General features: G+C 53.1%; 1 protein-coding gene across 1 annotated transcript; it reads right to left on the reverse strand.

Moving 5' to 3' along the window:
- Positions 1 to 3,820: 3,820 nt before the first annotated feature.
- On the reverse strand, positions 3,821 to 4,726 carry LOC138683141 (olfactory receptor 14J1-like). Its single transcript, XM_069774661.1, has 2 exons — positions 4,495 to 4,726; positions 3,821 to 4,398 (listed from the first exon to the last, which is right to left on the reverse strand). The coding sequence occupies exons 1-2, from the start codon at positions 4,724 to 4,726 to the stop codon at positions 3,821 to 3,823; spliced, it is 810 nt and encodes a 269-aa protein (XP_069630762.1).
- Between the last annotated feature and the right edge of the window lie 8,197 nt (positions 4,727 to 12,923).

Here is a 12,923-nt window from a genome sequence, read left to right on the forward strand (position 1 = left end):
TCAATCTCCTCCGTCTCCAATGCAGCTATGCCAAAGGCCCAACGGTACCCTTTTGGGTCCTTGAAATACCCCCTCCTGAGATAATCTATACCAAGGATGCACGGGGCCTCTGGGCCAGTTGCAAGGGGGTGTTTATGCCACTCATTCCCAGTTAGACTCATTGCAGCTTCCAATACGGTTAGCTCTTGGGATCCCCCTGTCACAGCAGAGATACAGATGGGTTCTGCCCCTTTATAACTTGATGGCATTAGCGTACATTGTGCACCAGTGTCTACTAGAGCCTTATATTCCTGTGGGTGTGATGTGCCAGGCCATCAAATCCACACTGTCCAGTAGACTCAGTTGTCCCTCTCCTTCACCTGGCTGGAGGCAGGGCCCCTCTAATCCTGGTTAGAATATCCGTTACTCACTTTTTGCACACGTGAATCAGAAGTCCCTTCAAGAGGATCAGAAATGAGATCGGCCCATCTACTGCGCCCAGGGGACTGCTCACAGGAAACTGGAGCAGCAGTTTTCCAAGAAGAATCCTCTTTTCTGGTTGCTTTTTCTCGCAACTCCCGTACCCGTGCATCCAAGACTGAGGTAGGTTTTCCATCCCACTTCCTCATGTCCTCCCCGTGGTCATGCAGGTAAAACCACAGGTTAGCCCGTCGTGTGTACGTTCTCTCTTCTCTCTCTTGGGCAGAGGAACGCTTACTCCCAATAACTGCAATGCGGGCCTGTACAGGTGAGGAGGAGGACATATCCACTTTGAATTGCTGGAACTCTCGGGACAATTCCTCTACAGCTGAGACACAGGCCCGTAGGGAGGAAGAGAGACTTCCTTTGTATTGCCGGAGTTGGGCAGCCAATTCATCCACCGTTTGTCCATAGCCTTCTTTCCAGGACATTACTGCCAATGAGTTGGCATAGGTTGGTGGTGCACTTCGTAGAAACTTCCGCCACATCGGTTGTGTGCATTGGACTTCATCTGGATCTGTGGGTGACTGCGCATTTTCTGGATCATTATAAATCACCTACAGCACAGCTAATTCCCTCAGGTACTGGATACCTCTCTCCATGGTGGTCCACTTGCCTTGGTGACATGTAACTTCACCCCTGAAGGGGTATCTTTCCTTTACACCTAACAGAAGTCACCTCCAGAGGCTGAGGATTTGTGTTTTTCTCCCAATCGCCTTGTCGATACCCCCTTCTCTAGACAGAGATCCCAACTGCTTGGCTTCCTTACCCTCTAATTCCACACTACTAGCCCCATTATCCCAGCACCGGAGCAGCCAGGTAACAATGTGCTCACCTGGGTGGCTTTTCGCATGTCACGCAACTCACTCAGGGATAGAGATCGGGTAATTATTTCAAGTTCTGCCTCTTCCTCCTGTTCTCGCGATGACCCTGGTTCATCTTCATCTCTCACTAAGCGAACTGATTTCTTTGTGTGTTCCTTTTTCTGTACAGGGGCGACTGATACTGGCACAGGTTGGTTTTCTGGTTTAGCTGCAGTATCTGTCACCAGGATAGGGGTAGCCACGGTACCTGTTGTCGTGGTAGGGGCAGCCACGGTGCTTGTCATCGGATTGGGGTAGCCATGGTGCCTGTCGTCGGGGTTGGGGTAGCCATGGTGCCTGTCGTTGGGGTTGGGGTAGCCACGGTGCCTGCCATCGGGGTTGGGGTAGCCACAGTGTCTGTTGTCGGGGTTGGGGTAGCCACGGTGCATGTTGTCCTGTTTTCCATCTTTTCCCCCTTTTCCCCCTGAGGATGCTGCCTAATATCAAGCAGTGTTTGGTAGATACTGGCCAGGGCCCAGCACAGTGCAGCAAGTTGTATGTCTTTGGAATAGCCACAGCATTTTTCTTTCAAATATTCTACGACTTCATGAGGGTTCTGTAGTTGTTCGGGAGTGAACTTCCAAGCCACTGGAGGTGAGAAGTTCTCTAGATACCTGCCCATATCTTCCCACATGCTGTGCCACCCATGAATATCCAGCTTTGGGGCAGATCTCTGGGTGGTACTCTTAAAGAGCCTTTTTGTAGCCCTAAACAAGACCTGAAACATATTCAGGAGACATAGCACTAACAGCACACTGGCTTGCGCATCCCAAGGATATTCAAAATTCTCAAAAGCTGTTGTAATTAGTTGGAAGGAGAAAAGGGATGCAAATGGACGGGGGGAAGTATCCCCCCCTAACTTCTTCATGGATTGGGTGTAATTACCAATAAAATCCGACAGAAGGTGGCCAAAGTATGGAAATGATATCACTGCCTCATACAGATACCAGCTTAACCTCATGACCAGTGAATTAATCATTTCACAAGTCGACATTGCCCAGTACAACAAAATGATAATCCCAATCACTCTCCCAGAGATGAGATACGCAACTACAGGCAATACATAGAGCAAATAAGAACTTACAAAACGCCACCATGTAAACAAAGTAATCAACATTGTGACTAACATCTATTTATCTAGTATAAGAAATGCGTATGACAAATCTGTTTCAACACGCTCTGGCCAGATCTGTTGTTATCTCAACCCTTCGTGCCCCACGTTGGATGCCAAAAACAACTGCTGTGGTTTCAGCCCAGCCGGTAACAAAGGACCACGCGGCCGCTCGCTCTCTCCTCCCGCCCCCCTCCAGTGGGGTAGGGGGGAGACGGAGGAGAGAAAAGAAAAAAACCCTGGAACCTCGAGGGTTGAGATAAAGGCATTTTACTGGAACAACACAAAGAAATTACAACAACAACAACGGTACTAATGAAAGAGTATACAAAAGGAGTGATGCACAGTGCAACTGCTCACCACCCGGGACCCGACGCTCCGCCACTTCCCCCACCAAAAGTCCAGACTACCCCCTGGCCCGCTCCCCATATATATACTGAGCATGATGTCACATGGTATGGAATAGCTCCTTGGCTAGTTCAGGTCAGCTGCCCCGGCTATGCCCCCCACCTCCGAGGTTCCTGTACAAATTAACTCTTTCCCAGCTGAACCCAGGACACATGGTCACACGCTAAAAGCTATACACTGATATTTTTCTCTCCTGGGCACTTTCCAGCCCACCACAGCTCCCCCTAAACTCTCCCCACTTCCCTTCACTTCCCTCCACCTCCCCTGCCCTCTCCCCACTGCAGCCCAGTCTGGCATGGCCCCACAGCAGTGCCCACCACAGGGTGCGGCAGAGCTCTGGGCACTCACCCCACAGCCCCAGACCCTCTGAAGGGCACAGCAGCTCCTCGGGGGTGGAGAGGGCTGAGCCCCTGGGCTGGGGGGCATCTGTGGCACAAGGCCTGAGCAGATCCCCTTGTATGATGGAAATGCTGCTATGGAGGCCAGCTCTGTCACACAAGTGCCCATTGCCTGTCCTTGCCTGCGGTCACAGGCCTGACACACAGCAGGACTCTAACCAAGCTTGAAGAGCACTCACGCCTTCCACCAACCAAAGGGTTCAGAAGGAAAGCATGGAAGTGGGAAGAGAGCAGCTCGGGAAAGACCAAGCGCTGGTGATCCCTGGCAGTGGTGCTGTGCCAGGACTCTTTTCTTCATCCCCTCTGCACACAGGCACTGCTCCCTGCAGCTCCAGAGAAGGTCTTGGAGGACGAAACTTGGTCACTGCAGGGCCCCTTATTTTGTTTAAACACACAGAGCTTATGGCTCCACAATTGCACAGCCTGCATGGCACACAAAAGCTGGATAGACTGTGAAATAGAAACCAGAGGAATAAAGAAAATTCTTTGTGGAAAGCATTCAGATAAGCAAAAAAAAGTGAAACAGAAGGAGTAAAACCACACCCAAAATCACCATAAAAACACCAGCAAAAGACATTCTACTATGCAGAAGACAAGAGGTTCTTTATTCCGTCTAAAAAGCATCCAGTCATTACTTTTCTCAGGGCATCCTTGATCTCATGGTTTCTCATGCTATAGATGAGGGGGTTCACAGCTGGAGGCACCACTGAGTACAGCACTGCCACCACCAGGTCCAGGGATGGGGAGGAGATGGAGGGGGGCTTCAGGTAGGCAAAACTGACAGTGCTTATAAACAAGGAGACAACAGCCAGGTGAGGGAGGCACGTGGAAAAGACTTTGTGCCATCGCTGCTCAGAGGGGATCCTCAGCACAGCCCTGAAGATCTGCCCATAGGACAGCACAATGAAAACAAAACACCCAAATGCAAAACAGGAACTAACCACAAGTACCCGAACTTCCCTGAGGTAGGCATCTGAGCAGGCGAGCTTGAAGATCTGGGGAATTTCACAGAAGAACTGGTCCACAGCATTGCCTTGGCAGAGGGGTAGTGAAAATATACTGGCTGTGTGCAGCACAGCATTGAGGAACCCACAGCCCCAGGCAGCTGCTGCCATGTGGACACAAGCTCTGCTGCCCAGGAGGGTCCCGTAGTGCAGGGGTTTGCAGATGGCAATGTAGCGGTCATAGGCCATGACAGTGAGAATAAAATACTCTGCTGAGATCAAAAATAGAAACAGAAATGCCTGGGTAGCACATGCTTGGTAGGAGATGGCCTTGGTATCCCAATGAGAATTGGCAATGGATTTGGGGACAGTGGTGGAGATGGAGCCAAGGTCAAGAACAGAGAAGTTGAGGAGGAAGAAGTACATGGGTCTGTGGAGGTGGTGGTCACAGGCTATGGCAGTGATGATGAGGCCGTTTCCCAGGAGGGCAGCCAGGTAGATGCCCAGGAAGAGCCAGAAGTGCAAGAGCTGCAGCTCCCGCATGTCTGCAAATGCCAGGAGAAGGAAATGGGTGATGGAGCTGCTGTTGGACATTATCATCCTCTGGGAATGAGGCGCTGTCAAAGTAGAAAAAGGACAGTGAAGAGTCAGGGCATTATTCTCTGAGCAATATCAATGCTATTTCCCATAGACCCTCCCACTCTCACACACACAGACCCTTTTCCTTTTCTAGGAGACCTTCCTTCAGGTCTGTGGCTGGAGCCCTGCTTGGTGCTGGCTGAGCGTGCAATGAAGAGCTGGGCCTCTGCCCATGGGCTCTTGAAAAGTCAGCCCTGCTCTGCAGCAGTGGGTTCATGGGATCAGTGCGGGCAGGGGCCAGCCTGGTGTGTGACTTTGTCAGCTGAAACCACTCCTAACACAGAAGGGCTTGTCAGCATCTGCACTGCCAGTGCTAAGGAACCAGCAGGGTAAAAGCAGTTTAAGAGTTCTAGGGTTTTTTACAGCTGCCCACACCACCCCTGGAGAGCTTTCTTAGATCTCGGGAACCTTCAGCATTTCTGCTGCACTCCGGGAGAACAGTGTGAGCCAGGCGAGTCAAGAGGATTGCCTGTGGCTTAGTGCAGAGAGAGGGGGAGCTGCTCTGTCCTTCTGTCTAGTTCCCACTTGCACTGTGCTTGCACCTTTCTGAGATGGAGGGTGACCACGCTCCCATGTTTTACCCTGAAAAGCCACCAGGCACTGCTGAGGGCAGAGACACCCACTGCAGATCACCAGATGTCTCACCTTGTCTCAAAGTCTCAGCACTCTGCTTCTAGCCAAAGACACACCAGGCTCATTTCACCAACCCAAGAGCATTTCCTCAGTCCTAGCATCTCTGTGCTTCTCTATGGGGCTTTCAGATCACAGAAAGCTGCTGTGAGACAGGTTTGCATCCTGCAGGGCAGCTAACAGCTTGGAAGGACACTCGGAGGTGATAGCCAAGTGACCTGATGTGATGGCATCGCTGTAAGGGAGAATCAGCTCATTCCCCAGTCCCACAGACACCATTGAGCAGAACCCCTCAGATTATAGGAAAGCTGGGACATTTCTTCCCATGGATACAGCTATATGGCAGGACCCACAAGACCAGAGTGTGACTCTGCAGCTGAAAATCCCACCCCCAGAGAAACAGACAGCAGCAGCAAGATAACAGTAACACAGAGAAGTGGAGAACCAAGGAAAAGAGCAGAGATCAACTGGCTCAGAGAGGCAAGGGGAGAGGCAGCTGCAGTCTCAGGAAAGAGTTACCCTTACCCAGCTGTGCATGCCACCTCCCAGGCACCAGCACAGCCAGGCAGTTGTTCTCAGTCCCTGTGCTCTACTTCAGGAGGCTCCTCTCAGACTTACTGATCACTCCAAGTTACAGCTCAGGAGTCTCAGGGACTTGTTCAAGCATGACAAATCCTTCTGCATTTCTTAACCCAAATGGCCCCAAACTAAGAAACAGAAAACACAGACTCAGGAAAGCTCCTTAACTTAACAGGACCCTGCCCTGCTGTGAGATGCTTCTTCTACCCACAGCTTCTCCCCACTCTGCTGTTACAGTTCCCCAGGCAGGCTGAGTACTTACCCTGACCGGTGGCAGAGTCCCTGCCCCAGCACACAGCCCCCCACGGTGCAGGGACCCTGCTCAGAAGGACAGCCCTGGGCACCCCTGGCTGCACACCCACCTTCACACTCTGCAGCCATCCCCAGGTGAAGGCAGCTGACATGCCCTGTCCCTCTGAAGGTGCAGCAGGGAAGCTGTGCTCCAAAGCACGGCCTTTTTCTCTGCACTGGAGAAACTGTGAGAGTCCCTCTGACAGATCCCATAGGCTTTAGAATGTACCAGCTTTAGGAGGTCATTCCAGGAACCACAGCTGTATTGCCCTGCAGCCAGAGACTTACCCTGTGAAGGGCTGTCAAGATTTTTCTCCAGGTCAACTCTCATCTCTCCTCCCACCCCACACTGCCTTTAACCTCCCTCTCCCTTCCCTCCTCTCCCCTCGGTGCCTGCAGGCAGTGCCCTCAGCCCTGCTGCGCTTTGCAGAGGAGCTGCTCCTGGGCAGAGCTGTCTCTCTGCAGTGCTGCCTGCTTGCCATGAGCTCCCTCCAGCCCAGGAGCCCAGCCCAGCTCAGCAGCAGAGGACCAGCCCAAGGCAGCCCTTTCTCTGCCCCCTCTGGGCTCCCTCCAGGTGTCCCTGGGGCTCCAGGGGAACCTGCTGGGAAAGAGGCTGAAGCAAACACTGATGTTGCCTCCCTCAGTTAAGGAGAAACACTTCCTTCCCGACAGAAAATTCTCTTCTCAGAGACAAAGTTTCATTTACATGCCACATTCTTTTCTTCCCAAAAATATAATTCCTCTCTCAGAATTACTTTTAATGTACCACTTTTTTCATGTTATTTTTTAGACAGGATACTCAGACAGTGAAGGCCAGGGATCTCCTTTGCACCTACTGAGGGAAGGGATCCATGGACAATGCAGGCATCTCAGCCTTCATTTTGTATTCATGGCATTTGAAGGAGACTCAGCTCCCTCCCATGCACACCACAGAGCCACAGGAGGTGGGATTCCTCTTGATTCTCTTCAGGTGTGCACAAAATAGGCATCTGCATGGGAGCTCCTTCTCTCAGCTCCCATCTGAATTAATGGAGATGGAAGTCAGGAGTCAGGTGTTCAGACACAAATACCTGGTGACCTTTGAGTTGCCAGAGGTGGTCCAAGATACATGTAGGTAACAGCAAACTGTAATGGAGAAGTTCATAGAGGCAGGGGAACATCTTGGGAATCATGTATGAGCCTGGTGGGAAATTCCTTTGGCCAAGTGACATGACAGCTTATGCCCAAATAAAGGCCAAAAGAACCTTTTCCTACTCCTTATCTTCATGGCAGTTTATACATGTATTCATATGAACGATTGCAGTCATGTACCATAGCAAGACCTGGGTGTCTCTCTTTTCCATCAGCTGAATTTACTATACCTCCACTGACTGTAATGGCGTATGTCCCATGTTTGTCCCCACATTGCCTAACAGAATTCAGGACAGATACTCTATTTCATGTCCAAATCCAGGTCCACAGAGCTATACGAGATGCCAAGGCTGGCATGGACCTCACAGGACCTACAGGAAGGCAATTCCCATTCAGGCTGATACATCACAGACACTCCAGATGGCATCACAGAGAGTGCGATTTGGTGCCTGTGTGCCCTTGACTGATGCCATCAGTCAGAGGCATCAGTCATCAGATGCCATCAGAGAGGCAAGGTCCATCCCTTCCCCACCCAAGAGCTGCTGGCATTGCATGAACATAAAGCATGCCACACAGGGGTTTTTACTCACTCCCTTGATGATACAATCAACGGAAAGACCAAGAATTTTCAGAGTGTGCCTGGATACATCTTGTCTTTATGAACAGCATCCTCCAAGCACAGCAATGGTCCATATCAAAACTCAGTAGAAACTCAGAAAGGAATTCAGGGGCACCAAGATGGACTTTTGGGACTTCAGGAACTGTTACAGAAGAAAAAGAGATAAGGTAGGACCACTGCTGAAATGAGGAAGTGTAGGTGTAGATAGATCTGAGGTACTCTATGTCACAGCCTTGGATACCACCAGCATGGTCATGCAGGCCTTTGAGTTGTGAGGCAGGACTCTGGAGGATAACAACCAGCAGTGGATGGGGATCAAGCCCGCGGTTACTCAAGCAAACTACACCCTTACCAGTCCATAGGAACCACAGGGGCTGCATCCAAGGGTGCTGAGAGTGTTTTTTCTCTAGGAGGTGCTGGTCTGTTATTACCCCAGTAAGAAAGGGATTCAGACACTGTGAGCTACCTTTTAAAATTATGTTCATCATCGTTAACACTCTAAGGAGAGAATCATGCAGATTATCTTTGGTCCCTTTAGATGGTGGGAACCCCAGGTGGTGTAGCATTGAACAGGCCTTCGGCCCAAATGCAGCAAAGCATGCAGACCCCATCCGTAGAAGACAGTCTCCTGTTTTGCTCATTGAAGCTACTGTAGGATGTTTCTTACAAGGAACAAGTCTACTCATCGTCTCAATAGTCAAACAGAAATGATGTTTTCCTGAGAACATCTTGCTGCACAGTTAGATACAGGCAAGGCCACGCAGGAGATGTAATGCCCAGTACAGAGTGGGACCTCCCTGCAGGCTCTTGTGTGACAACATGCTGCTGAGGTTGTCCTGTGGCCAAGGGATCTGTGCAGCACAGAAGAGGTTTGATGGCCGTGCTGTACGTGCAGCATGGTGCAGCGCAGCACAGCCCTAAAAAAATTCGTGTTCAGTAGTCTTCTGGTCAGGACCAGTGTTCAGGTTTCCCTGTGAGAAGTCTGTGGTCCAGTATGCTGTCACAGCTGAGATGCTGTGGCCCAAATGTGCACTGCCAGGAGGAGCTGAAGACCCATAGCTTGTCACAGAAATTTGACATTTTTGTGACGTCTTTGGATTAAATGAGACATGGTGGGACAGGTTGCTGAGCTGTGGTGCTGCAATGGAGGGATACAGGCTCTGCCCAGGGAGCAGCAGGGAGGATGAGGAGTATCCCCCATGTATGAAAGGGAAGCTTGGATTTGTGGAGGTCCTCTCTGTGAAAGACAACAGGTTGGACTAGTTTCTGTCATTTAGGATCAGAGCAGGAGTCAGCAAGAGTGACCTTGTGTTGGAAGGTACAAACTGCTTGCTAAGGAAGAGGAAACAGAAAAGGTCTTTTGTCAGCAACCCCAGGAAGTCTCCAGGTTCATGAGCAGGTTCCTGTGGTGAACTTAAGTGCCCTGGCATTCCCTGGCAAGGCAAAGCAACAGGGTGCCAACAGCCTGAAGGTTATTGGGTCAACTTCTTCAGAGAGCTGCCAGGTGGGCCACCAAGGGTGATTCTCACCTGGACCTGATCCTGGCCAACAAGGAACAGCTGGTTAGGGATGTGATGATGTTCAGTGTCAGTCTTGGCTGTCATGGCCATGAATTAGTTGGGGATCAGACACCATAGTGCAGTGAGTAAGGCCAGCAGCAGAGCACAGACCTGGGACTCCAGAGGAGAAGACTTTGACACACTCAGGAGACTGAGACAAGTGGTGCCATGGGAAGCAGCTCTGAAGGGGGAAGGAGCATTGGAAATCTGATAGGCCATTCAGGACAGCCTCCTCCAAGCACAAGAAGGATCTCCCCAAATACCCGTGAAGAGAAGCAACCATCTCCGGAGGCTGCTTGTGTGAACTGACTGAGCTCCACGGAAAAAAGGCAGCAGGCAGGAGGTGGAAGCAAGGAAAGCTGCTGACAGAATGTAGAAACCTTGTCCCAGGATGTAGGGACGATGCCAAAGCCAAAGGTCCCGTTGCCTTGAGAGATGCAGGGGAGGACAGAGGCAGCAAGATGAGCTGATACTGCTTCATTAACCGTAAAAGAATAGACAGGGATCATGTGGGCCTGCTGCTGAACCTCCTAAGTGTAGGAGCAGGTAAGGCTGAGGAACTTAGTGACTTCTTTGGCTGTGACATGTGTCAGGCCTTTGTGACTGGCAGCAGGACCCTGGAGGAAAACAACCAGCAGTAAGTGGTGATCAAGTCAGGGATTACTTGAGCACACTCAGCCTTGAACAGCCCCTGGGAGTAGAGGGGAATCATCCAAGGCTGGAGAGGGAGCAAGCCAATTCCATAGCAAGGCTCACCCTGCATCAATTTTGAGAGATCATGAAGATCAGGACAAGTCGCTGATGGCTTCCAAAAAAGTTGACAGCTGTCTTCCAACATAGGTCAGAGGATTACCAGGGGGAAAAAAAGCTGTTTAACCTCCTATAGGAGAGCAGTGTGTCCCTGAGCATGTCCTCCTGGATGAAATTTCTGGGAAGATGAAGAGGAAGGCGACTGGGTCTAGGTCTACCTGGTCTACCCCACCGGCACCATTAAGGAGGCCAGGTCTACCCTGCCCGCTTGGTTAGGGTGGCCAGGTCTACCCCACTGGCGCCGGTCGGGAGGCAAGGACAACCCTGCCCGCATCGGTAGAGAGGCCAGGTCTACCCATCCAGTGCCTACAGGGAGTCTAGTTGTACCCAACTGGTGCCAGTCAGGAGGCCAGGTCTACCCCACTCGTGCGGTTAGGGAGGCCAGGTCTACCCCAATGGTACCGGACGGGAGGCCAGGTCCACTCTGCCCGCGCAGTTAAGGATGCCAGGTCTACACCACAGGTGCTGTTTTTGTGGCCAGGTCTACCCGCCCGTGCGGTTAGGGAGTCCAGGTCTACCCCGCTCACGCTGTTAGGGAGGCCTGGTCTACCCCGCCCTTGCCAGAAGGGCGGCCTAGTCTACTCCACCTGTGCGGGTAGGGTGGCCGGGTCTACACCACCTGCGCGGTATGAAGGCCTGGTCTACTCCACTGGAACCAGTAGGGAGGCCAGGTCTAACCGCCCCGGTGGGCTAGGGAGGCCATTTCTACCCCACTGGCACCAGTCGGGAGGCCAGGTCTATACCTACTGCGTGGTTAGACAGCCAGGTCTACCGTGCCCGCGTGGTTAGGGAGGCCTTGTCTACCAGGCCTGTGCAGGTAGGGAGGCCAGGTCTACCCTGCCCGCTTGGTTAGGGTGCCCAGGTCTACCCCACCAGCGCCAGTCGGGAGGCAAGGACAACCCCGCCTGCATCGGTAGAGAGGCCATGTCTACCCATCCTGCAGGATAGGGAGGCTAGTTGTATCCAACCGGTTCCAGTTGGGAGGCCATATCTTCCCCGCCTGTGCAGTTAGGGAGGCTTGGTCTACTCCACCGGAACTGGTAGGGAGGCCAGGTCTATCCGGACCACGCTTATAGGGAGGCCAGGTCTCCCCACCGGCGCCAGTCGGGAGGGTAGGTCTACCCGGCCTGCATGGATAGGGAGCTCTGGTCTTCCCCACGGGCACCGGTCGGGAGGCCAGGTCTACCGTGCCCACAAGTTTAAGGAGGCCAGGTCTAGCCCGCCCATGCGATTAGTGAGGCCTTGTCTACCCCACCGTCCACAGCAGGGAGTCCAGATCTACTCTGCTGGTGCCGACAGGGAGGCCAGGTCTACCCCACGGCGCCAGTAGGGAGGCCAGCTCTACCCCACTGACGCCGGTTGGGATTCCAGGTCTACCACGTCCACGCAGTTAAGGAAGCCAGGTCTACCCTGCCGTTGCAAGTACGGAGGGCAGGTATACACCAGTGGCGCCAGCCTGAGTCCAGGTCTACCCCGCCCGCCTGGTTAGAGAGTCCAAGTCTACACTGCCCGCTCGCTTAGGGAGGCCAGGTCAACCCCGCCCGTGTAGTTAGTGTGGCCAGGTCTACCCCACCCTTGCCGGTATGGAGTCCTGGTCTAGCTCGCATGCACAGTTCGGAAGGCCAGGTCTACCTCAGTGGCGCTGGTTGGAAGGTGTGGTCTAACGGCCCGCATGGTTAAGGAGGCCAGGTCTACCCGGCCTGAGCGGATAGGGAGGCCAGGACTACCCCACCAGCACCAGTTGGGAAGCCAGGTCTACGCCGCTGTTTCCTGTACGGAGGCAAGGTCTACCATGCGCGTCTGTTTAAGGAGGCCAGGTCTACACTGCCCGCACGCTTAGGGAGGCCAGGTCTACCCCACCGTTGCCGGTCGGGAGGCCTGGTCTACCCTGCCTGCATGGTTACGGAGGCCAGGTCTACCCCTTTGGCACCGGTCAGGAGTCCACGTCTTCCCGGCCTGCGTGGTTAGGGAGGGAGGTATACCCAACCGGCACTAGTCGGGAGGCTAGGTCTACCCTGCCCGTGCAGTTAGGGAGTCTTGGTCTACCCCGCCTGTGTGGTTAGGCCGGCCAGGTCTAGCCCGCCCACGAGATTAAGGAGGCTGTGTCTACCCCACCGGCCATGGCAGGGAGTCCAGATCTACTCTGCTGGTGCCGGCAGGGAGGCCAGGTCTACGCCACGGTGCCGGTAGGGAGGCCAGGTGTATGCCGTCTGCACAAATAGGGTTTCCAGGTCTACCCCACCCGCGTAGTTAGGGAGGCCAGCTGTACGCCACCTGTGTGGTTAGGGTTTCCAGGTCTGCGCCGGCCACGCGGTTAGGGAGGCCAGGTCTACCCTACAGGCGCCTGTTGGGAGACCAGGTCTAACCTGCCCGTGCAGTTATGGGTGCCAGTTCTAACCCCCTTGTGCAGTTAGGGAGGCCAGGTCTACCCCACCGTTGCCTGTAGGGAGGCCAGGTCTACACCGCCTGCGTTGTTAGGGAG

Source organism: Haliaeetus albicilla, chromosome 31 (genome assembly GCF_947461875.1).
Source record: "Haliaeetus albicilla chromosome 31, bHalAlb1.1, whole genome shotgun sequence".
In the NCBI taxonomy this organism is placed as follows: Eukaryota; Metazoa; Chordata; class Aves; order Accipitriformes; family Accipitridae; genus Haliaeetus; species Haliaeetus albicilla.